The sequence below is a fragment of the Lepus europaeus genome, chromosome 10 (genome assembly GCF_033115175.1).
Source record: "Lepus europaeus isolate LE1 chromosome 10, mLepTim1.pri, whole genome shotgun sequence".
Classification (NCBI taxonomy): domain Eukaryota; kingdom Metazoa; phylum Chordata; class Mammalia; order Lagomorpha; family Leporidae; genus Lepus; species Lepus europaeus.
Genome location: NC_084836.1, coordinates 102,415,252 through 102,441,790, shown reverse-complemented (window position 1 = coordinate 102,441,790; position 26,539 = coordinate 102,415,252). Strand labels below are relative to the sequence as shown.

General features: G+C 42.4%; 1 protein-coding gene across 7 annotated transcripts in view; it reads left to right on the top strand.

The window, feature by feature from the left end:
* Nucleotides 1-26,539, top strand: part of NCOA6 (nuclear receptor coactivator 6) — a 114,254-nt gene that overhangs the window by 54,846 nt on the left and 32,869 nt on the right. For 4 of the 7 annotated variants that reach the window (XM_062204071.1, XM_062204073.1, XM_062204070.1 and 1 more), the window contains 5 exons: nt 9,419-9,547; nt 11,715-12,599; nt 14,648-14,794; nt 18,915-20,031; nt 24,200-24,321. In XM_062204071.1, the coding sequence (XP_062060055.1) occupies nt 9,419-9,547; nt 11,715-12,599; nt 14,648-14,794; nt 18,915-20,031; nt 24,200-24,321 (2,400 nt within the window). The remainder of the gene's footprint in view (nt 1-9,418; nt 9,548-11,714; nt 12,600-14,647; nt 14,795-18,914; nt 20,032-24,199; nt 24,322-26,539) is intronic. The other 3 variants (XM_062204075.1, XM_062204074.1, XM_062204076.1) reach the window with 3 other exon arrangements.

The following is a 26,539-nucleotide window of genomic DNA, read 5'->3' as shown; positions in this document are numbered from 1 at the left end:
GGCTGAAGTACTTGGGTCCCTGCCAGCCAAGTAAGAGACCCAAATTGAGTTCTGGGTTCTTGGTTCCAGCCTGGCCCAGCTGTGGCTATTGTGGGCATTTGGGTAGTCAGCCAGCTAGTAGGAAGTATCTATCTGTCTCTCTCCCTTTCTCTATCTCTTTGCCTTTTAAAAAAATAAAATTTTGAAAAACTCATAAAGCAATCATGATGGAAATTAGAAAACATTTGGAATGAAGTAATGAGAATAGTACATATCCAAACTTGGAAGATAAAGCCATACAGTGCTAAAAAGAAAATTTAAGCCCTCGTATAGTTATATTAATGACTACTAACTGAAAATTAACAAGAAAAAAAAAAAAACAATAACTGGGTAACAAGTTAGAAAAGAAATAATAAATATAAGAACAGAGATCAGTAGGAGCCAGTGTTCTAGAGAAGCAGGTAGAGCCACTGCCTACAACTCCAACATCCCATATGGGTACCGGTTCAAGTCCTGGCTATTCCACTTCTGATCAAGCTCCCTGGAAAAGCAGCAGAAGATGGCCCAAATACTTGGGCCCATGCACCCACATGGGAGACCCAGAAAGAGTTCCTGGTTCCTGGCTTCAGATCAGTCCAGCTCCAGCCATTGCGGCCATTTGGGGAGTGAACCAGTGGATGGAAGACCTCTCTCTCTCTGTCTCTGTCTCTCTCTATACTCTACCTTTCAAATATATAAATTATTTTTTTTTATTTAAGATCAACAAATTTCATGTCTTTCATATCTACAGATTTAAGATAGTGATTCTTCCCACCCTTCTGCTTCCTTCCTTTTTTATTCCCTCTCAATTTTTTAAAAGATTTTATTTATTTATTTGAAAGTCAGAGTTACACAGAGAGAGGAGAGGCAGAGAGAGAGAGAGAGAGAGAGAGAGGTCTTCCATCTGCTGGTTCACTCCCCAATTGCCCACAATGGCCAGAGCTGTGCCAATCTGAAACCAGGAACCAAGAGCTGCTTCTGGGTCTCCCACGCAGCTGGAGGGGCCCAAGGACTTGGGCCATCTTCTGCTTTCCCAGGCCATAGCAGAGAGCTGGATCGGAAGTGGAACTGCCGAGTCTAGAACCAGTGCCCATGGGATTCTGGCACTGTGGGTGGCGGCTTTACCTGCTATGCCACAGCACCATCCTCTGCCCTCTCTTAATTTTTGCAATGATCTATTTTCAGTTTACTTTATACTCATAATATTAACCCTACACTAAGTGAAGAATTCAATGAATAGTAAGGAGAAAAAAGTGTTTCTTAACAGTAGAAACAAGGGCTATAAACAATAATTGAATTTCAAAATGTCAATCTCACTCCTATACATTACATTGTTGGTACTCAGTTACCACAGATCAGAGAAAGCATATGATATTTGTCTTTTGGGACTGGCTTATTTCACTAAGTATAATGGTTTCCAGTGCAGCCATTTAGTTGCAAAAGACAGAATTTCATTCTTTTTTACGGTTGAGTAGTATTATATACAATATATATACCACATTTTCTTTATTCAGTCATCAGTTGATAGGCATCTGGGTTGCTTCCATGTCTTAGCTATTGTGAATTGAACTGCAATGAACATAGGAGTACAGATAACTCTTTGATAAGCTGATTTCATTTCCCTTGGGTATATTCCTAGGAGTAGGACAGCTGAGTCATATGGTAGTTCTATTTTCAACTTTCTGAGGTATCTCCATGTTGTCTTTCACAATGGGTATTGTACTTTACATTCCTGTCAGCAGTGAATTAGGATACCTTTATCCCCCAACATCCTCACCAACATTTATTGTTAATTTCTGTATGAGAGCCATTCTAACTGGAGTGAGGTGAAACCTAATTGTGGTTTAGATTTGCATTTCCCTGATGGCTAGTGATCCTGAGAATTTTTTCACATGTCTGTTGGCCATTTGAATTTCCTCTTTTGAAAAATGCTTGTTCAAGTCCTTTGCCCATTTCTTAACTGGATTGTGTGTGTTATTGTTGAGTTTCTTGATCTCTTTATAGACTCTTGATATTAATCCTTTATCAGTTGCACAGTTCGCAGATATTTTCTCCTATTCTGTCGGTTGCCTTTTCACTTTGCTGAGTATTTCCTTTGCAGTGCAGAAACTTCTCAGCTTGATGTAATCCCATTTGTCTATTTTGGTTTTGATTGCCTGTGCTTCTGGGGACTTTTCCAGTAAGTCTTGCCTATGCCCATGTCTTACAGAGTTTCCCTAATGTTCTCCTCTAGTAATTTGATGGTGTCAGGTTGTAGATTTAGATCCTTGATCCATTTTGAGTTGATTTTTTTATAAGGTGTAAGGTAGGAGTCTTATTTCATACTTCTGCACATGAATATCAAATTTTCCTGCACCATTTGTTGAAGAGACGCTCCTTTCTCCATGGATTGATTTTAGCTCCTTTGTCAAAGATTAGTTGGATGTAGATATGTGAATTAATTTCTGTAGTTTCTATTCTGTTCCATTGGTGTACATGTATATTTTTGTACCAGACCAGACTGTTTTGGTTATAACTGCCCTGTAGTATGTCTTGGAATCTGATATTGTGATGCCTCAGCTTTGTTTTTATTGCTTAAAATTGCTTTAGCTATTCAGGATCTCCTGTGTTTCCATATGAATTTTAGTGTCCTTTTTTTCTAGATCTGAGGAGAATGTTGTTGGTATTTTGATTGGAATGACACTGAATCTGTAAATTGCTTTTGGTAGTACAGACATTTTTATTATATTAATTGTTCCAATCCATGAACATGGAAGATTTTTCCATTTTTTTTTTACTGTCTTTTATTTCTTTCTTTAATGTTTGGTAATTTTCATCATAGAGATCTTTTACCTCCTTGGTTAAATTTATTCCAAGGTATTTAATTTTTTTTCTGTAGCTAATGTGAATAGGATTGATTTTAGAAGTTCTTTCTCAGCCGAGGCATTGTTGGTGTTTACAAAGGCTATTGATTTTTGTGTGTTAATTTTATATCCTGCCACTTTACCAAAATCTTTTATGAGTTCCAATAGTCTGTTAGTGGACTTTTTTTCCTTTTTTTTTTTTTTTTTGACAGGCAGAGTGGATAGTGAGAGAGAGACAGAGAGAGAAAGGTCTTCCTTTTGCCGTTGGTTCACCCTCCAATGGCCGCCGCGGTAGCGCGCTGCGGCCGGCGCACCGCGCTGTTCCGATGGCAGGAGCCAGGTGCTTCTCCTGGTCTCCCATGGGGTGCAGGGCCCAAGGACTTGGGCCATCCTCCACTGCACTCCCTAGCCACAGCAGAGAGCTGGCCTGGAAGAGGGGCAACCGGGACAGGATCGGTGCCCCGACCGGGACTAGAACCCGGTGTGCCGGCGCCGCAAGGCGGAGGATTAGCCTAGTGAGCCGCAGTGCCGGCTTGTTAGTGGACTTTTGATTCACGTATATATAGAATCTTGTCATCTACAAATAGGGATAATTTCACTTCCTCCTTTCCAATTTGTAATCCTTTAATTTCTTTTTCTTGCCTATTGTCTCTGGCTAAAACTCCCAGGACTATGTTGAATAGCAGTAGTGAAAGTGAGCATCTTTGGTTCTGGATCTTAGTGAAAATGCCTTCAACTTTTCCCCATTCAATAAGATGCAGTTGTAGGTTTGTCATAAATTGCCTTGATTGTGTTGACAAATCTTCCTTCTTTTTTTTTTTTTTTGACAGGCAGAGTGGATAGTGAGAGAGAGAGAGACAGAGAGAGAGGTCTTCCTTTTTGCCGTTGGTTCACCCTCCAATGGCCAATGCGGCCGGCGCATCGTGCTGATCTGAAGCCAGGAGCCAGGTGCTTCTCTTGGTCTCCCATACGGGTGCAGGGCCCAAGGACTTGGGCCATCCTCCACTGCCTTCCTGGGCCATAGCAGAGAGCTGGCCTGGAAGAGGAGCAACCGGGACAGAATCCGGCGCCCCAACTGGGACTAGAACCCGGTGTGCCAGCATCGCGAGGCGGAGGATTAGCCTGTTAAGCCACGGCACCAGCCAAATCTTCCTTCTATAACCAGTTTGCTTAAGGTTTTTATCATGAAAGGATGTTGTATTTTATCAGTGCCTTCTCTGCATCTATTGAAATAATCATACAGTTTTTATTCTTCAGTTTACTAATGTGATGCATCACATTTTTTGATTTGCATATTTCCATCACTGCATACCAGGGATAAATCCCACTTGGTCCAGGTGAATGATCTTTCTGATGTTATTGGACTCAATTAGCCAGTATTTTGTTAAGGATTTTTACATCTATGTTCATCAGGGATGTTGGTCTATAGTTCTCTTTCTTTATTGTATCTTTTTCTGGTTTTGGAATTAAGGTGGTCCTGGCCTCATAGAAGGACTTTGGGAGGATTCCTTTCCTTTCAGTTGTTTTGAATAGCTTTAGAATAATTGGAATTAGTTCTTCTTCAAAAGTCTGATAGAATTCAGTGAAGTCATCCAGTCCTGATCTTTTCATTGTTGGGAGGGTCTTTGTTACTGATTCAGTCTCCATCTTGGTTATTGGTTTGTTTAGGTTTTCTATGTCTTCATGACTTAATTTTGGTTGACTGTATGTGTCCAGGAATATATCCATTTCTTCTAGATTTTCCAGTTTGTTGGCATATACTCTTTGTAGTTATTCCTGATGATTGTTTTTATTTCTGTGATGCCTGTTTTTACATTTTCTTCTTCTCTTAATTTATTAATTTGGGTTTTCTCTCTCTCTCTCTTTTTTTTTTGGTTAGTTGGGCCAATGGTGTATCAATTTTCTTTATTTTTTCAAAAAAAAAGCTCTTCATTTCACTGATCTTTTTTGTTGTTTTGATTTTGTTTATTTCTCTCTAGTTTTATTATTTATTTCCTCTTACAAATTTTGGGTTTGATTTGTTGTTTTCCTAGGTCCTGGAAATGCATTGATAACTCATTTATTTTTTGCCTTTCCAATATCTTGATGTAGGCACCAGTTGCTATAAACTTCCCTCTTAACAATGCTTTCATTGTATCCTATAAGGTTTTTTTTAAGAATTATTTATTTTATTTGAAAGAGTTACATAGAGAGAGAAAGAGAGGCAGAGAGAGAGAGAGAGAAATCTTCCATCTACTAGGTCCACTCCCCGATTTGCCGCAACAGCCAGAGCTGAAAGGAACCAGGAGCTTCTTCCAGGTCTCCCACGGAGGTGCAGGGCCCAAGGACTTGGGCCATCTTTCACTGCCCTCCCAGGCCATAACAGAGAGCTGGATTGGAAGTGGAATGGCTGAGAAAGGAACCGGCGTCCATGTGGGATGCTGGCACTGCAGGAGGCAGCTTTATCCCATACGCCACAGTGTCGGCCCCTGCATGAGTTTTTGTTGTTGTTGTTGTTTTTTGTTTTGTTTTGTTTTTTTTGACAGGCAGAGTGGATAATGAGAGAGAGAGACAGAGAGAAAGGTCTTCCTTTTTGCTGTTGGTTCACCCTCCAATGGCTGCTGTGGCCAGCGCATTGTGCTGATCCGAAGCCAGGAGCCAGGTGCTTCTCCTGGTCTCCCATGCAGGTGCAGGGCCCAAGGACTTGGGCCATCCTCCACTGCCTTCCTGGGCCATAGCAGAGAGCTGGCCTGGAAGAGGGGCAACCGGGATAGAATCCGGTGCCCTGACTGGGACTAGAACCCGGTGTGCCGGCGCAGAACCCGGTGTGCCGGCGCCGCAAGGCAGAGGATTAGCCTGTTAAGCCACGGCGCCGGCTCCTCCATGAGTTTTGATACGTTGTATTGTCATCTTCATTTGTTTCCAGAAATTTTATTTCTCTTTTGATTTATTCAATGATCCACTGTTCATTCAGCAGTGGGTTGTTCAGTTCCCATGTGTTTCTTTGTTGATTTTCTATCTAGTTGATCTGTTCATTGATAAAAGTGGGACATTGAAGCCCCCTCATTACTTTTGTATTGGAGTCAATGTATCCCTTTGGACTATTAACATTTGTTTTTATTAATTTTTTTAAAATTTTTTTAAATTTTTTTTTTGACAGAGTGGACAGTAGAGGGAGACAGAGAGAAAAGTCTTCCTTTTTGCCGTTGGTTCACCCTCCAATGGCCGCCGCAGTAGGCGCGCTGCGGCCGGCGCACCGCGCTGTTCCGTTGGCAGGAGCCAGGTGCTTCTCCTGGTCTCCCATGGGGTGTAGAGCCCAAACACTTGGGCCATCCTCCACTGCACTCCCTGGCCACAGCAGAGAGCTGGCCTGGAAGAGGGGCAACCGGGACAGGATCGGTGCCCCGACCGGGACTAGAACCCGGTGTGCCGGCGCCGCAAGGCAGGGGATTAGCCTGTTAAGCCACGGCGCCGGCTTGGACTATTAACATTTGTTTTAAATAGCCAGGCACTCTGGCATTGGGTGCATGTACATTTATTATAGTCACATCTTCCTGTTAAATTGACCCCTTAATCATTATATAATGTCCTTGTCTCCTTTAACAGTTTTTATATTAAAATCTATTTTGTCTCTTTCTCTTATCTCTCTGTAACTTTACCTTTCAAAAAAGTAAATGTTTAAAAAAAAAAAACAAACAGAGATCAGTAAATTATCAGCTGATAAAACAGGAGAACAGAACAGCAAAACCAAGATCTGTCTTTGAAAGGAGAACAAAAACTGATACAGCTTGTAAACTACAAAGAAAAAAAGAGAGGGAATGCAATGCACAATGTAAAGAATGAAAAGTATACATACTTCAATCTTTTTAAGAGGTAAAGAGAGACAGAGAGTGAATGCCCATCCACTGGTTCACTTCTGAAATGCTTGCAATGACTGTGCCTGGGCTGAACTCAAGAACTAGTAATGGGCCAGCACTGTGGCGCAGTGGGTAAAGCCATTGCCTGCAGTGCCAGCATCCCATATGGGCACCGGTTCAAGTCCCAGCTGCTCCACTTCCTATCCAGCTCTCTGCTATGGCCTGGGAAAGCAATGGAAGATGGCCAAAGTCCTTGAGCCCGTGCACCCACGTGGGAGACCCGGAGGAGACTCCTGGCTCCTGACCTTGGATCGGCTCAGCTCCAGCCATTGCAGCCAATTGGGGAGTGAACCAGCAGTTGGAGGACCTCTCTCTCTCTCTGCCTCTCCTTCTTTCTCTGTGTAACTCTGACTTTCAAATAAATTTTAAAAAAGAGAGAGAAGTAGAAAAAGAACTGGTAATGCCATCCAGGTGTTTCACGTGGATGCACGAACCCAATTACTTGAGCCATTACCGCTGCCTCCCAGGATCTGCATTAGCAGGAAACTGGAGTCAGAAGCTAGAGCCAGATGTTGAACTCAGGTGCCACATCGTGGGACCCAGGCCTCTTACCCACTGGGCTAAACATACCCCATATATAACTTAAAAGAATAGATTTTATAGTATGTGAATAGCTATGTAGGTATTATAGCTCAATAGAATTAAAGGATATTTCATGAATCACTTTATGCTAGGATTTAAAGTATTTGCAAAATTATAATTTAACCAGAACTGATTTCATAAGACAAAAATTGAAAAATCTATAACCACTAAGGAAATTAAAATAAATAGAAATCTGTTTCCCTGTGAAACAGATGGTTTTACTGATAACTTTTACTAAACATTAATAGAATAGATTGTCATACTTTTCCAGAGCATGGAAAAGAAGAAAGATACTTTCCAGATAATTTTCAGATTATTTTAATCTTGATGTCAGAAATCAAAGACAACTGAAGAGGATAATTATAGACTATTCTCACTTCTGAACATAGATACTAAATCCTAACTTGTCTAACAATAGAAGAAATTAGAAAGATGTGGATCAAGAAGATTTTTCACACTACTAGTTGGACTGATGTTGTCTGAGAACAACTGACCAATATCTAATAATTTTTTTTTTAAGATTTATTTGTTTATTTGAGAGGCAGAATTAGAGAGGTCTTCCATCTGCTGGTTCAGTCCCCAAATGGCTGCAACGGCCAAAGCTGGGATGATCTGAAGCCAGAAGCAAGGAGCTTTTTGTGGATCTCTCATGAGTGCAGTGGCTCAAGCACTTGGACCATCTTCCACTGCTGTCCCAGGTCATTAGCAGGGAGCTGGATTGGAATTGGAACAGCTGAGACTTGAACCAGGACCCATAAGTGCCACAGGCAGAGGCTTAACCTATTGCACCACAGCGCCAGTCCCAATATCTAATAAAATTAAAGATACTTAGAGGCTGGCATAGTGGCATAGCCAGTGAAGCCATAGCCTTTGACTTTAGCATCCCACATCAGAGCATCCATTAGAGTCCTTGTCTGCTCTGCTTCCAATCCAGCTGCCTGCTGATGCATTTAGAAAGGCAGCAGAAGATGGCCCAAGTTCTTGGGCCCTGCATCCCATGTGGGACATGAGGTTGGAGTTCCTGGTTTCTGCCTTTAGCTTTGTCCAGACCTTGCTATTTTAGCCATTTGGGGAGTGAACCCACGGATGGAAGTGCTCTCTCTCTCTCTCCCTTTTCCTCTCCATGACCCTCTCCTTTTCTTTCTGTTGCTGTGCCTTTCAAGTAAATAAACCTTTTTTAAAAAGTTAAAGATACTGAGGCCAGTGCTTTGGTGTAAAGGGTAAAATCGCTGCTTGGAGTGCCGGCATCCCATATGGGCACCAGTTTGGGTCCCAACTGCTCCACTTCCGATCCAGCTCCCTGCTATGGCTTGAGAAAACAGTAGAAGGTGGCCCAAGTCCTTTGGCCCCTGAACCCATGTGGGAGACCTGGAGGAAGGTCTGGCTTCTGGCTTCAGATAGGCCCAGTTCCAGCCATGGCGACCATTTGAGGAGTGACCAGTAGATGGAAGACCTTTCTGTATCTGAATCTGCCTCTCTGTAACTTTGCCTTTCAAATAAAATAAATAAAAAGTCTTTAAAAAAAGAAGTAGATACTTAGACTTTAAAGCGTAGTAATTCTAAGTATATAATCTAAAGACACTCTCACATGTCCATGGAATTCATGAGAAGTACACAATATTGCAAAAGTAAAAATTTAGAAAAAATAAAACAATGTTCATCAGCAAGGATATGGACATTTGAGTCTAAAAAGTGGAGCACTTATAGTAATCAGAAAGGATAAATCTCAAAAAATAATATTAAGTGGAAAAGGAAACTGAAGAAGGGTATCGTACCATTTATGCAAAGATTAAAGCTTATAAACATTGCTATGCATTTACCTTCATATGCAGAAAAAAGGAGTAAACATACATGGTGCTGTTAACCTAAGTTGTAATAAAGAGGAAATGCAATGGGAATGGTAAGGCTTCTAATGTTTCTACACGTATATTCAAAGGAGAGTATATTTTTTAGATTTCAAAAAAAGGTAGATGATGGATATAGAAATTTTCCATCCCTTTTCATATTCTTGAAATATTTCATCTTAAACACAAACTGTGCCAATTCCAGTACTTTATTCTAGGGATTTTTTTTTTCTAGGATTAATAAGGATGACCAGCTCTGCCACTGTTATGATACCCCAGGGTGGAAATGTGGCATCTTCCATGATGGCACCAGGCCCCAACCCAGAGCTGCAGCCCAGGACTCCTCGCCCTGCTTCTCAGTCAGGTAATGGCTTTCAGCCTTCGAGGTCTGAGGAGGCTGGAACTTCCTGTGCAGATCATTACAAAATCCAGCTATGTCTGATGCTGAATTTCTAACTGGGCAACTCAAAAACCACTTTCTCTACAAAATCTATCTTGATTTCATCAAGCTAAATGTTACATTTTCTTCTCAGAATTTCTCATTATTCTCTTGTCAGTTGTACACCCAACATTCCTAAAAATGCATGCATAGCCTATTCAGTCCTATGAAGATACTCCATGACAGAAAATTCTATTATCAAATAAATTTAGTAAATACATTATATATTTTTTGAATAGCTAAACACACTTTATTAAATGATATTATCAGATTGGGTTAAAAAAAAAAGAAAATCCAAGTCATGTTGTCAACAGGAAAGCTACTTTAAATATGAAGAGTTATATAGATTGGAGTCACCTTTAATGCCGGCATCCCATATGGGCTCCAGTTCGAGTCCCAGCTGCTCCATTTCTGATCCAGCTCTCTGCTGTGGCCTCGGAAAGCAGTAGAAGATAGCTTAAGTCCTTGGGCCCCTGTACCTCCTTAGGAGACCGAGATGAAACTCCAGGCTCTTTGGGAATAAACCAGCAGATGGAAGACTACTCTCTCTCTCTGCCTCTGCATCTTTGTAACTCTGCCTTTCAAATAAATAAATAAATCTTAAAAAAAATAAGAATTATATAGATTAAAATAAAGAGATGGAGCCGGCGCCGCAGCTCACTAGGCTAATCCTCCACCTTGCGGCGCCGGCACACCGGGTTCTAGTCCTGGTCGGGGCGCCGGATTCTGTCCCGGTTGCTCCTCTTCCAGGCCAGCTCTCTGCTGTGGCCAGGGAGTGCAGTGGAGGATGGCCCAAGTCCTTGGGCCCTGCACCCCATGGGAGACCAGGAGAAGCACCTGGCTCCTGCCATTGGATCAGCGCGGTGCGCCCGCCGCAGCGCACCTACCGCGGCGGCCATTGGAGGGTGAACCAACGGCAAAGGAAGACCTTTCTCTCTGTCTCTCTCTCACTGTCCACTCTGCCTGTCAAAAAATAAAAAAAATAAATAAATAAATAAAAATAAATAAAGAGATGGAGTTGCTGTAGAAAAGTTTGACACTTCTTCAGAAAGTTAAGCAAAATTATCACATGACTCAGAAATTCTACTCCTGAGAGTATACCCAAGATAATTGAAAATTTATATTCACCCTAAAACTCATAAAATTAATTGTATTCTACCCTTCCTCCTTGAGATTCATAATTAATATATTAGGGGTAGGCATCAAGCTGCCACTTGGGTACGAGTCCTGGTTCCTCCACTTCCAATCCAGCTTACTGCTACTATACCTGGGAGGGAGCAGATAATACCCAAGTCCTTGGGCCCCTGCACCCATGCAGGAGACCCAGATGGAGTTCCATTCTCCTGGCTTCAGCCTGGCCCCGGTCCCAGCTGTCTGAGCCGTTTGGGGAATAAATCAACAGATGGAAGATTTCTCTGTCTCTGTCTCTCCCTCTCTCTGTAACTCTGCGTTTCAAATAAATAATAAATCTTAGCTTACAACACCAGTTAACATAGTTCCCTAGAATGTGAATTGAGAAATACTGCTGTCCACACTTTGTTTGGCTCTTATATCCACTATTGGATCATGAGATTTTTTTTTTTTTAAAGATTTATTTATTTATTTTCAAAGTCAGAGTTAGAGAGAGAGAGAGATCTTCCATCTGCTTTCACTCCCCAGTTGGCCACAACGATCAAGACTGGGTTGGGCTGAATCCAAGAGGCAGGAGCTTCATCCAGATCTCCCACATGGATGTCGGGGCCCAAACACTTGGGCCACCCTTCACTTAAAGATCCAGATCATTAGCAGGAATCTGGATCAGAAGTGGAGCAACTGGGACACCAACCGGTGCCCATATGGAATGCCAGTGTTGGAGGCAGTGGTGTTATGCACTATGCCATAATTCTGGCCCCAAATCATGAGCTCTTTTTAAGATAGGATTCATCTTTCTATCATCTTGGTATGTTGCTTTACACATAGAAGGTACTTATGGATGTTTTGTTGAATGGTATCAGCAGATATAACTCCATATTTATGATTTGAAAATGGCTGCTATTTCTTGGATACAGGTTGTAGTAAATTAATTATTGTTGTGTTGACTGTCTCCACACAGATGCAATGGATCCACTCCTTTCTGGGCTCCATATGCAGCAGCAAAGTCATCCCTCAGGATCTTTAGCTCCTCCACATCACCCAATGCAGCCTGTCCCTGTGAACAGACAAATGAACCCAGCTAATTTTCCCCAGCTGCAGCAGCAACAGCAACAGCAACAGCAGCAGCAACAGCAGCAGCAGCAGCAGCAGCAGCAGCAGCAGCAGCAACAGTTGCAGGCAAGACCCCCACAGCAACATCAGCCACAACAGCCACAGGGAATTCGATCCCAGTTTACTGCCCCAACTCAGGTGCCTGTTCCTCCAGGCTGGAACCAGCTGCCTTCCGGAGCCCTTCAGCCTCCTCCAGCCCAGGGCTCTCTGGGCACAATGACTGCAAACCAAGGGTGGAAGAAGGCTCCCTTGCCTGGCCCAATGCAACAACAACTCCAGGCAAGACCATCATTAGCCACGGTACAGACACCTTCCCACCCTCCCCCTCCATATCCCTTTGGCAGCCAGCAAGCCTCACAAGCCCATACAAACTTTCCTCAGATGAGCAACCCAGGCCAGTTCACAGCTCCTCAGATGAAGGGCTTGCAGGGAGGGCCTTCAAGGGTCCCAACCCCCCTGCAGCAGCCCCACCTCACCAACAAGTCTCCTGCCTCCTCACCCTCCTCCTTCCAGCAGGGATCCCCTGCATCCTCCCCAACGGTTAACCAAACTCAGCAGCAGATGGGACCAAGGCCACCTCAAAATAACCCACTTCCCCAGGGATTTCAGCAGCCTATCAGCTCTCCTGGTCGGAATCCTACGGTTCAACAGGGAAATGTGCCACCTAACTTCATGGTGATGCAGCAGCAACCACCAAACCAGGGGCCACAGAGTTTACATCCAGGCCTGGGAGGTGAGGACACTGAAGCTATTTGTGCTGGTAGATTTTCTGGAGATAGATCTTAGTAGAACTTTAGTTTTTAGAGTTAATGGAGGGAGTGAAATAAGGATGTAATTATTTGGTTTTGTTATATGGTGGTAACACTTGATATAATTTAGTTAACTTGATATAATATTAACTTGAAAATTATGCAGCTTCTTATTAAGCTAACTCTGGATAAAATTACAGGTAAAAGTCCATATAAAGATGTTCATTTTGTTTTTCAAGTTATTTTTGCTTGATCTTACACTAGTAAATTAAAATGTCCAGAAGAAACATGCATTTTATTAACAACTTAAATTTCTCAGCTGTTGAAAAATTGAGTATGCAATAGAGCGAAAATTTTGCAAAGATAAGCACAGGGTCTTATTGGGGGAAAAGACCCTTCTAGTTATCAATTTTGATAATCCTAGTTAGTAAAATAGTAAGCATGGTATTTGTTAAGTTTGATTAAAATATTAAAGGGGAATAAATTCAGAAATCATTGACTTTTATAGTTTTATAATGCCAATGCCTGCTCCTTAGAGAGGGAATTCCACCAGTTATACCTAAAGGAGATTTATTTATTTATTTTGTAAGGTGCCTCTTGTATGAAGAAAAAGCAATGGAGCTTAATGTGTGAGAGGTAAAACGATTACAGTAAAACTTATCCATCTCCATGTTTATTATTTATTCTTATTAATCATTGATCTAGTGCACATGAATGTGCTTGGAGCTTTTCAGTAAGGTATAGAGAGTTTCAGTAATACTGTCATCTGATAAGCATATCCCCCACCAAAAGACACCCATTGCCTACCCAGAAAATATCCTTGCATCTTTAGTGCAACATAGCAAAGGCATGTTCCCATGGTTTACTGGTAAAATTAAGTTGCTCATCAGTCTTTTTACTCTCTTGTAATTAATTTTGCTTACATGCAGGCTCTAATATTTGATTCCTAAGAAGTTTTTAGAAAATGTACAAACGTTTCCGCTCCGGACTTCACTGTGCTGGGCATCTGGCCCTGGATCAGTGGAAGCTGGGTAGTCTCTCCGGCAAATGTGATTATGGATTTAATTACAATGAAAGCATGCAAATGGGGACTTGTCACTGCTAAAGAAAGGACAAATGCATATTTGTCTACAAAGAGTTTTTCAGGGTACTGCACATTTGGCCCTTAAGAAAAAACAAATGGAGTAATATAAGAAAGTTTTAAGTTAGCTTTAGATTTTGATGCTTCCATAGAGCAGATGATACGCTCGCCTAGGTGATCTGGCCACATCAAGGCCTGTGTTATAAATAATGAGTGGGTTCTGAGATTCTCCTATTATACATTCTCCTATTATATATCCTGAAATTGGGACTTCCTCAAAGGAAGTCATAGTAATAATACTTGAGTAAGATTCTGTTACAGCTTGGCTTCTGGTACCATAGCAAACCTGTGAGAACATAATGATAAATTTAATATAACCTTACTTTGAAGTTCCTATCAACTGTTTCTAATCTCCTGTCTCTTCCAAAGAGATAAGCAAAATACTGGGGGGAAATTTTCCATGAAGGAGATTGTCATCCTTCCGTCAAAGGAAAAAAAGTCACCTATTCTAATATCAGGACCCAGCTCTGTTTTATGGTCTAGCATATCAATTTGTTTGGATTTGAGCGAATTCAGCATATTCCTTCGGTGCCTATGTGAACGTATGTAAAAGTTGTGGGGTCTGTTGTATTATAGAGAAAAGTGAGCCCTCAAACCTTGCTGTGGCGTGGCCTCAGATCACATTTAGGGAGCAAATTGCCATCTTTTCCTTGGCATGTTCTAAGTGTAAATTTTTTAGTATTTCTTTTTCATTTTGACAATGCTCATGTAAGAGATTGTGTTGATTTTTTTAACCATCTTTCCCAACCTTATTATTAAAGATCTACCAGTGTGACAGAGAGAGCTAAGCCAGTGGAGGCTTCATGCAGCTCATCCTTCCTTATTCATTCCATATCTAAGCAAGAGTATAAATTTGCTAGGTAACTGCCTTACTCATTGTTTTCTATTAAGGAATGCCTAAACGCCTCCCACCTGGCTTCTCAGCAGGACAGGCCAATCCGAACTTTATGCAAGGTCAGGTGCCTTCCACCACAGCAGCCACCCCTGGGAATTCCGGAGCCCCTCAGCTGCAAGCAAATCAAAATGTGCAGCATGCAGGTTGGTTCTCTGGGACTCACTCACTCAGCATTTATTGAGCATTGTGTGGTAAATACCTTCTAGGTCACAGGTGTACACCAATAACTAAGTCCTTGTTGCTTCTTCTAATTCCAGAATCATAAATAATTATTCTTTCAGGACAATAACTGAAATGTGGAGAGTAAGTAAAATGTCTAGGAGCCCAGACACATGTAAGAAGAAATGAAATGAGTTGGAGCAGGGGTCAGCGATTTTTCTTTTCTATAAAGGTCCCAATAATAAATATTTTAGGCTTTGCAGGTTATATGGTTTCTTTCGCAACTACTCATCTCTTGTTGTAGCACAAAGTAGCTATAGAATATATATATACTTGGCAGTGTTCTAAATACTTACTTATGTACAAACTATACAGTGGCCTATTTTGCCCTTGTGTGATGTCCTGACCCAAGTTAGAACTTGCTAAGTAATAAAAGGGCAAAAGATGTTTTTGGCAAAGGAAATTGTAGATAAAAAGACATATAAGCACATAGTTGTTTGAACAACTGCAACTTTTAAAATCTCTATGTGGTGTTAATTTTGTGTATTCTGTATCAGAATTCTGGTATACACTGTGGTATTTTTCAAACGTAATCAGTATAGATTTAAAAAAAAAAAAAAAAAACACCAGTGTACTGTATCTTAAGAAATTATGGAGGGGAAATAGAATACAGCCAAACCTAAAAAGTGGGATTTTTTAAAAATAAGATTTATTTATTTATTTGAAAGTCAGAGTTACACACCAAGAGGAGAAAGAGAGCGAGAGCGAGAGAGAGAGAGAGAGAGAGGTCTTCCATCTGCTGGTTCACTCCTCAATTGGCCACAATGGCCAGAGCTGTGCCGATCCAAAGCCAGAAGCCAGGAGTTTGTTCCAGGTCTCCCACACATGTGCAGGGGCCCAAGGACTTAGGCCATCTTCCACTGCTTTCCCAGGCCACAGCAGAGAGCTGCATTGGAAGTGGAGCAGCCAGGTCTCGAACCAGTGCCCATATGGGATGCCAGCACTTCAGGCCAGGGCATTAACCCGCTGTGCCACAGTGCTGGCCCCAAAAGTGGGATTTTTAAAGCAGTATGATATAAGCCCAACTTCATGGTTCTGGATTTCTGGTTGCTTAGGGACCACATGACTAATTCTCTTATCCTTTCTTATCCAAGCAGTTGGGACTAAGGTAGCTTAAATATTTTCTGAACTCCTGTGCCCACTTGGAGTTAGTTGTATGGCTCCAACTTTAATTGTAAATCACCAAGGAATGAGAAAAATCCTGACTTAATTAAAAAATAAGTTGAAACTGACTCTTGAAGGGTGAGAGAAAGGAAGGGCAAACTCCTTCTTTTTCGTTACATGCTAATGCAAAACTGTACTCCAGAGCCATGTGAATTCATGGTTTTTTGGAAAAAAAAATTTTTTTAAGAAGTTTTGGAACAATGATAAAATCATTCATAATTCTCCTACCTTAGCACAGCTATTTTGTATTTTTATACGGTATCTTCCACAGGCACCTATTGTTTTGGTTTTCCTATTTATCCTGTCTAAAATTAACAGTCCCCTTATCTGCCATTTTCTAGTCTCTTACCCTTTTTATTTCTCTTGTTAGCTTTTATTGCTTCCTGAGAAAATTCTTGTCTGATTATTATGTCTTCTGCCAACTAGACTGTAGCCTGCAAAGATTCAAGGATCTGATCTGTCTTAAGTCAGCACCAAAAGTGTCTTTCATGTTAGATACTCAATAAATGTTGACTGAATGGATGTACATTGGTATATTCAGTGTATATAGCATATACAGTTGTCTTGGAGTTCAGTGTGAGTTTACAAGGGTAGTTTACAAAGTCTTCCTTCTCAGTTCAGGAGAATTCCGGACAGTGTGAACAAGGGACGGTTTGTCTCCTGCCCCCGTGGCTGGAGGAGCATGGACTGACTTCATAACTTCATTATGGCTGCCACTGACTAGTTTCCATTTAAAAATGAAAAGTAAAAGGGATAAAATAAGCTAGATATTTTGCTCATTTTTTAGAAATTTATTTTATTTGAAAGATTTACAGAGAAAGAAAGAGAGATCATGCATCTCCTTTTCACTTCCCCGGGGCCAGACCAGGCAAGCCAGGAGCCTGGAACTCCATCCAGGTCTCCTACTTTGGTAGCAGGGACCCAAATCCTTGGGCCACCTTCCACTGTTTTCCCAGGCACATTAGCAGGGAGCTGGATAGAAAATGGAACTACCAGAACTCAAACTCTGTGGGATGTTGGTGTTGCAGGCAGAAGCTTAACCCGCTGCACCAAATGTCAGCCCCTAGATATTTATTCATTTAAAAGGGGAGATGGGATGGTGGGCATTTTGGTCTAGCAGATTAAGCCTCCACCCGAAATGTCAGCATCCCATATGGGCACTGGTTCAAGTCCGGCTGCTCCACTTCTGGTCCAGCTCCCTGCCAAAGGCCTAGTTAAAGCAGCAGAGGATGGCCCAAGTCCTTGGGCCTCTGCCACCCACACGAGAGATCTGGATGAAGCTTATGGTTCCTGGCTTTGACCTAGCCAAGCCCTGGCTGTAGAGGCCATCTGGGGAGTGAACCAGTGGATGAAAGAGTCTCTGTATCTCTACCTCTTTCTCTGTCTCCTGTAACTCTGACTTTCAAATATTTCTTTTTTTTTTTTTAATAGGGGCAAGGGTTTGGCACAACAGTTAAAATGCTGCTTCTGAGGCCTGCATCCCATATCATAGTGCCTGGTTTGAGTCCTGGCTCTACTTTCCATTCCAGCTTCCTATAATGCACACCCTGGGAAGGCAGCAGGTGATAGCTGAAGAATGTAGGGCCAGCCAGGTGAGAGACTGAGATTGCTCTGGGCTTCTGATTCCAGCTGTTCCGGCATTTGGGGAGTGAACCAGCAGATAGAAGATCTCTCTGTGTCTCTCTGCCTTTCAAATAAACATTAAATGGGGGGAGATAATGCAAGTAGCTATAGCAAAACCCCAAAGACTCAACAATAGATAAGCACTGAAGCAAGGTAGGCAGTACCTTTTGTCTAAATTTGAAATACCTGAAAAAATAGAATGTATCCCCTGTAGTCCACCAAGGACTGCCACAGGGAGGGTCACTGAAGTTTTTGAACGATTCCTTTATTTATTTTTTCACAAGCAGAGTGACAGAGAGAGATGGGAGAGACAGGGAGAGAGGTCTTCCATCCACTGGTTCACTTCCCAATGTCCACAACAGCTGGGTCTGATCTAGGCCAAAGCCAGGATCCTGGAGCTCCATCCAGGTCTTCCACATGGGTCATAGGGGCTCAAGCACTTGGGCCATCTTTGGCTGCCTTCCCAGGTGCATTAGCAGGAAGCTGGACCAGAAGTGGAGCAGCTGGGACTCAAACCAGCACTTTGATACGGGGTGTCAGCATTGTAGGTGGCAGCTTAACCTGCTGTGCCATAGCACCAGCCCCAGGTGTTTTAATAGCCTTCTGTTTGCAGCTTCCAGGTGGGTTTCTAGTCAGTAGACTACCACCAGAGTCTCAGCTTCCAGATCAGGATTAAGTAATTGTTTTGTTTTTTTTTACTTAGTCCTTTATTTAGGAATTATTTGATGTTCATTGAAGTGCAGCATCCAGATGGTACACCCTGCCTTTGAAATTCATTATTAGTTTTCTAAGAAGCATTTTTAAGTGTCTTCTCAGTACTATTTTCCTGAGAGGACATGGCACATTCTTTGTTTCCCTGGTCATTTATGCAGAACTTATTTCACTAGCTTAAAGTGCTTTTTGTTAATTTTTTTCACTTTCAGTAGCTATAAGTCAAGCTAAAACAATGAGATGCTGCCTTTATTTAATGTGAAAGAAAATAAACTTTATTGCTTTTTAAAATATTACCTTTAAGTTACCACACAGGAATTAAGAACTTGTTTATCCTTCTCTGATGTATGATCATTGAGAATGTAAATAATTTTCTGGAGTCACTTCTCTAGGAAGCTCACAGAAAGTATGTCAAAAATCACATTTATATTGGTCAGTGGATATATGACTATTGGATATCTTCCAGAGTAAAGTAATTTGAGTATCTTAATATCAATACCATACTATTTCTTTCTGAAACTGTTTCTTTTTTTTTTTTTTTTAAAGGTGGTCAAGGAGCTGGTCCTCCTCAAAACCAGATGCAGGTGTCCCATGGGCCACCAAATATGATGCAGCCCAGCCTTATGGGAATTCATGGCAACATGACCAACCAGCAGGCTGGTAGTTCTGGGGTTCCTCAGGTGAACCTGGGCAACATGCAAGGCCAGCCCCAACAAGGCCCACCATCTCAGCTGATGGGCATGCACCAGCAGATTGTGCCCTCCCAGGGCCAGATGGTCCAGCAACAAGGAACTTTGAACCCTCAGAACCCTATGATCCTTTCAAGGGCCCAGCTTATGCCACAGGGCCAGATGATGGTGAACCCTCAGAACCAAAATCTTGGACCCTCACCCCAAAGGATGACTCCACCCAAGCAGATGCTTTCCCAGCAGGGCCCACAAATGATGGCATCACATAACCAGATGATGGGGCCTCAGGGGCAAGTTTTGCTCCAACAGAACCCAATGATAGAGCAGATCATGACCAATCAGATGCAGGGGAATAAGCAGCAGTTTAACACTCAGAACCAATCCAATGTCATGCCGGGACCAGCGCAAATTATGAGGGGACCAACTCCAAACATGCAAGGAAACATGGTGCAGTTTACGGGACAGATGTCAGGACAGATGCTGCCCCAGCAAGGGCCCGTGAACAGCAGTCCATCTCAGGTTATGGGGATTCAGGGGCAGGTCCTGCGGCCTCCAGGGCCCAGCCCACACATGGCCCAGCAGCATGGTGATCCTGCCACTACAGCAAATAATGATGTCAGCTTGCCTCAGATGATGCCTGATGTTAGCATGCAACAGACCAACATGGTCCCCCCCCATGTACAGGCCATGCAGGGAAACAGTGCCCCAGGAAACCACTTCTCAGGCCATGGGATGCCTTTCAATGCACCTTTCAGTGGAGCACCCAATGGAAATCAGATGTCCTGTGGTCAGAATCCAGGCTTCCCAGTCAATAAGGATGTCACACTAACAAGCCCATTATTGGTCAACTTATTGCAGAGTGATATCTCTGCAGGCCATTTTGGGGTAAACAATAAGCAAAATAATACCAACGTGAATAAACCGAAGAAGAAGAAACCCCCTCGGAAGAAGAAAAATAGTCAGCAGGATCTAAAGTAGGTTGTGATAAATTTAACTTCATCTTATTTTGTTTGTGACAGCTTTTGATGAAAATTTTTAGACATATCATTAGTATAATGAGATCTCCCTGCATCAACAGTTATCAATTCATCACTTTTTGTGCCCTCATCTGTATTCTTTCCCATTGCTATCTTGATTATTTTAAAGCATATTCATGTTGTGAATATTTAAGTGTGTACGTCTTAAGAGATAAGGACAGGCTTTTTTTGTGTGATCACATGATACCATTTGTACACCTAGAAAACTAATATTTCCTTTTCTAAATTCTGCTGTCTCAGCGTGGTTGTGGCTAACCAGTGCTACTTCAGTGCAGCTGCCCAAAGCACAGGCCTGTAATGGGAACCAGAAAGGCCAAATGTGTTTTGAAAATGAAAACTGCTTTTGGAGACTCTGTACTGTCTCTCAAATAGAAATGCTGTTTTACATAGTGCCTTCCCTTTAAAGGCCATGTATCAAAAAAAAAAAAAAGACCGTTTATCTTTCCTAGAAGCTTAAGACCCCCGGCCAAGATGGACCTTTTAAATCAGTTACTCCTTCAGTAATGGTTCTCCAGTGAGTTCTACAAGATCACAGCAGGAAGGGCAATTAACAATTTATATTTCATTTCCTGAAACTAAGTATTATATAAGTCATCATGTTTCTGGCTTTGATAAAATGTTTCCAAAAGGAATATTGATTGAGTTGAATTTTTTGCCTTTAATTATAAGACTGGAATTCAGAGATATTTATTAATAGAGAATAGTGACTACTGAATGCAAAACTGATTAAATAAATTTCTGTAACTGTAGAAAAAGAACAGGGAATCTTTATTTAAACAAGCTTAGATGTTCAAAATAATACCAACTGCCTTTATACCAGCTTCCCCAGATGTTTTTGGTTGTGCTCTGCTTCTTGAATCTTATACATTAAAAGCCAGTTGTTGTATGTTAACAACCTATATTTTCTTTTTTTTTTTTAAGATTTATTTATTTACTCGAAAGTCAGAGTTACACAGAGAGAGAAGAGGCAGAGAGAGAAAGAGAGAGAGAGAAAGAGGTGTCTTCCATCCGCCGGTTCACTCCCCAATTGGCTGCAATGGTGGGAGCTGCGCCCATCTAAAGCCAGGAGCCAGGAGCCTCCTCCAGGTCTCCCACGTGGGTGCAGGGGCCCAAAGGCCCTGGGCCATGCTTCACTGCTCTCCCAGGCCACAACAGAGAGCTGGACCGGAAGTGGAGCAGCTAGGCCTCGAACCAGTGCCCGTATGGGATGCCAGCACTTCAGGCCAAGGCATTAACCTGCTGCGCCACAGTGCCGGCCCCAACAACCTATATTTTCATGAATTCAGACTAACTAAACCCTTTAATTATCTAATTTTTCTGCCTGCTCCCACATCTATCACCAGCACACTGTAGAACCTTTGGCCTGTGTCTCACAGCTTTCTGGGCTTTTTGTTTTATCAGCCATAGCTTGAAAGGGGTGGGACCAGATATCTGGAATTTTTTAGCTGTGTAATTCTCTGAAAGTAGGTTACAGAATTCTTACTATAATTGGAAATGAGAGAAGATAAATGAAGAAGCAGATTATTATAAGGATCTGAATGTGTAGGGACCTGATTCAGGTTCTAAGTTTCTATATGCTGAGAATTCATTCATTACTTTAGCAGAGAGAGAGAGAGAGAGAGAGAGAGCGAGAGCGCGCTCCCATCCACTGATTCATTTCCCCAGATGCCTGCAACAGTTCAAAACTGGATGCTGGGAAGTCAGTCCAGGTCTCTTAGTGAGTGGCAGGAACCCAATTATTTGGGCCATCACCGCTGCCTTCTAGGGTATCCATTAGCAGGAAACTGGAGGCACTCCAATATGAACCATGGACATCTTAACTACTAGGCCAAGCACCCAACCCTGCTAAGGCTTTTTTTTTTTTTTTTTTTTTTTTTTTTTTTTTTTTTTTTTTTACAGGCAGAGTGGACAGTGAGAGAGAGAGAGAGAGACAGAGAGGGTCTTCCTTTGCCGTTGGTTCATCCCCCAATGGCCGCGGCTGGCGCGCTGCAGCCGGCGCATCACGCTGATCTGAAGGCAGGAGCCAGGTGCTTCTCCTGGTCTCCCATGGGGTACAGGGCCCAAGGACTTGGGCCATCCTCCACTGCCTTCCCAGGCCACAGCGGAGAGCTGGCCTGGAAGAGGGGCAACCGGGATAGAATCTGGCGCCCCGACCGGGACTAGAACCCGGTGTGCCAGCACCTCAGGCGGAGGATTAGCCTAGTGACCCGTGGTGTCGGCCCCTGCTAAGGCTTTTAAGATAGAATTTATGTGGCTTAAAAAGGACCTTTCGGCCGGCGCCGCGGCTCACTAGGCTAATCCTCCGCCTTGCGGCGCCGGCACACCGGGTTCTAGTCCCGGTCGGGGCACCGATCCTGTCCCGGTTGCCCCTCTTCCAGGCCAGCTCTCTGCTGTGGCCCGGGAGTGCAGTGGAGGATGGCCCAAGTGCTTGGGCCCTGCACCCCATGGGAGACCAGGAGAAGCACCTGGCTCCTGCCATTGGATCAGCGCGGTGCGCCGGCAGCAGCGCGCTACCGCGGCGGCCATTGGAGGGTGAACCAACGGCAAAAGGAAGACCTTTCTCTCTGTCTCTCTCTCACTGTCCACTCTGCCTGTCAAAAAAAAAAAAAATGTAAAAAAGGAAGACCTTTCTCTCTCTGTCTCTCTCACTATCCACTCTGCCTGTCCAAAAAAAAAAAAAAAAAAAAAAAAAAAAAAAAGAATTTATGTGGCTTATGAAACTACACAGAATATAATGAGACAAAATAGTTTCTAAAAGTGGGTGACCAGGGGCAGACATCCCATATGGAATTTCTGGGTTAAAGTTCCAGCTCTGCTCCTAATTCCAGCTTCCTGCTAATGCACACCTTGGGAAGCAGCAAGTAGTTGGATTCCTGTCACCCATGTGGGAGATCTGGATTGAGTTCCTGTCTCTTGACCTCCTAACTTCAGCTATTGAGGTCATCTGGGGAATGAACCAGAGGATGGAAGACATCAGTCTCTTGCTCTTGCTCTCTCTCCCCCTGCCTTTCAAATAGGTTTTTAAAAAATAAAAATTTCAAAATAAAAGTGGGTGACTGAAATGAGGGCAAGAAAAGAAAAACTAGAGGTGCAGGTAGGAGTGGGATTACTAACAAAGTAAAAGATGTTAACACTCTGGTTCTTTGGGAATGGGTATGTTAATAAATACACTTTTGGCCAGCACCGGGACTCACTAGGCTAATCCTCTGCCTGCAGCGCCGGCACACTGGGTTCTAGTCCCGGTCGGGGCACCGGATTCTGTCCCGGTTGCTCCTCTTCCGGTCCAGCTCTCTGCTGTGGGCCGGGAGTGCAGTGGAGGATGGCCCAAGTCCTTGGGCCCTGCACCTGCATGGGAGACCAGGAGGAAGCACCTGGCTCCTGGCTTCAGATCAGCGTGGTGCGCCAGCTGCAGCGGCCTTTTGGGGGTGAACCAATGGAAAAGGGAGACCTTTCTCTCTCTCTCTCTCTCTGTCTCTCACTGTCCACTCTGCCTGTCAATAAATAAATAAATAAATAAATAGATACACTTTCTTCCCCATTAAAAATGTAAATTACAAGTAAAAAGGAAAGCATCCCAAAGCCAATGAATATGTATGCAAATACCCATTCTGCAGCAAAATTAACTTTGTTGAGGGTGTTTTCCATCTTTCTCTGTTCTTTGAATACCATTTCCATCAGCCAACTTACAGCCTTTCTCAAGGTATTAGGAGTTATTGGAGTTACTGCTGTAATATCCACAAAAAAGAATCTGGACTCCCTGGTTGAACATGATAGCTACACTGAAGATAGTGTGGTTGATGGCCCTAAACTATGGTCAGGTCTTAAAACATCTAAAGGATGGATGATTATATGAAAATTGATGTATCAGAGATTTGTGAAAAGTACTTTGAGTAAATACAGTGGTATTCCATTAAGTGAATTTAAACATTTTATGAAATTGTCAGGTTATTTTTTATGCCAACATTGAATATTTTGTTCATACTAGAGAGAGGTAAGTAAGGCTAATGCAAGCAGATTCTAGTTCTTCAGAACTAGGGGAGGTGTTAAACTAATTTCATGTATTTTCTACCCAGCTTACTCTCAGATATGCTGCTTATTTTTTTAGCACCCCAGATACTCGTCCAGCTGGTCTGGAAGATGCCGATCAGCAGCCATTGCCTGGAGAACAAGGGATTAACTTGGACAACTCAGGCCCTAAGCTGCCAGAATTTTCAAACCGGCCACCAGGTGATAAAATGTTAGCTAAAGATTATGTGCTTATCATCATGTGTGTGACATTATAAGGCTTCATTTTCTCCAAGGAAATAGTAGAGGGATTTTTTTCCTCGGTATTATTATTTGCTAACCACTCTACTTCATGTGTCTAGCATTTTGAAATGTTGTGTTAATACTAAGTAAAATTTTCCATTATGACTTGTGAAGATTTGTATATTCAGATTTGTCTTTGTTATTTTAAGTTCTCATAAAAATCAGAAGGAAATAAAGATTTGTTTATATATACAAATATATACATATGTAAAAGAGACACTCATGTGCCTACCACCCTGCTTAATAATTTATGATATATAGTACCCATACTATTGAAGTCCCCCTCTCTAATTGTAATATTATTCTTTTTTTTTAAAGATGTATTTAGAGGACAGCACCTGCAGTGCCGGCATCCCATATGGGCACCAGTTCAAGACCCGGCTGCTCCACTTCTGATCCAGCTCTCTGCTATGGCCTGGGAGAGCAGTAGAGGATGGCCCAAGTCCTTGGGCCCTTGTGCCAACCTTGGGGACCCGGAAGAAGCTCCAGGCTCCTGGCTTTGGATCGGCCCAGCTCCGGCTGTTGCAGCCATTTGGTGAGTGAACCATCAGATGGAAGACCTTTCTCTCTCTCTTTGCCCCGCCTCTTAAAAAGATTTATTTATTTATTTATTTGAAAGAGTTACACAGAAAGAGAGAGTGAAAGAGAGAGAGAGAAATCAATCTTCCATCCACTGGTTTACTCCCCAAATGACTGCAATGAAGCCAGGAGTCAGGAGTTTCTTCCAGATCTCCCACGTGCATGCAAGGACCCAAGCACTTGGGCCACCTTCCACTGCTTTCCCAGGTTCATTAACAGGGAGCTGGATCAGAAGTGGAGCAGTCGGGTCTAGAACTGGTGCCCATAAGGGATGCCAGTGTCACAGGTGGCGGCTTTACCCATTGCACACAACACCAGCCTCAATATTATTCTATAAATGTTGAAAAATTATGCTGTAAAGTAAAAAGCTCCTAAAATTCATTCATTCAAAGTATTATAGAACCAAGGCCAACTGCCTTAGTCTCTATTCCTGGCTGCTATCCTGACTTACAGCCTTATCCCTGGGACACAATGAAGATCCGCAAACCCTTCACACTTAGACCACTCTTCCCCTGTGGAGGAAGGGCCATGTTTTGATTTTTCCTCATTATTCTACCTCCTTTTTGGCATATAAATAAGAGGGACATTCTTCAAGTGTAAACTTTAATCCACCCATAATTTATATGTCTTAAAAGTGAATATTGTTTTCTAAAGGGAAATCCATCCTGATATCAAGACTTTGTGTTATTTACTAGTAATTGTGTTCTCATCAGTGAGTTTTAGCAGCATCATTAAGGTTGGGAGGTCACCAGTCTTGAGCAAGTGGGTCCAGAAAGCATTGTAAGCACCCTTCAGACATCTGAACTCTTCTTGGATGATTCTTGGGGCCCTCACACTCATGTATTGCCCTTTTTCTGCAAAGTGGGAGCCTCTAGGATAAATTTGGCTAGTAATAGGTTTGAATTGCCAGACAGTATCTTAAAGCAAAACAAACCCTGAATTTAAATATTTTTAAAACAGTATTTGCTCTGTGGTTCAGCACCATCTGCATGACTCCTGCTGTGTTTGGCTAGCCCCCTTTTCTTCCTTACCACCTACCTTTCCACCACAGGCATATGAGTTTGCAGCCTTTGACTAATAAATGTGGTTTTGATTGTGTGATTGCCGCTGCCTGTGTCCTGGCGCTCTCTCCCTTTACCAGGCTGTCGTGTAAACCCAGGTCTGTCTTGTCACTGGTGCCCTCTGGACTGCTCCTCCAGCTTCTAGACCCTCATGACAGCCATGCCCTTAGTTGTTACTTTCAAGAGGCTGCTATATTGACTGTCCTTCCCTCTGGTATTTATTGTGCTGATTTCAGAGATAAAAGACTTCTGTGTTATAGCACTAATACCAATGGACTTTTACAGAAAGTATAATTTTCTTAATATGAAAACCTCAGACTATAAATGAAAAATAAAAAGACTACCATATTTGACTATTCAGCTAAAAAGGCAGTTAAACCTGTGGAAATGCCATGTTATTGGCTTTATAAATGTCAAGAAGTCACTTGGGTTTAAAACCAGAGATTTTGTTTTTAAAAAAACCTTTAAAACTGGATTCTGCACATTGTTTTCATTGG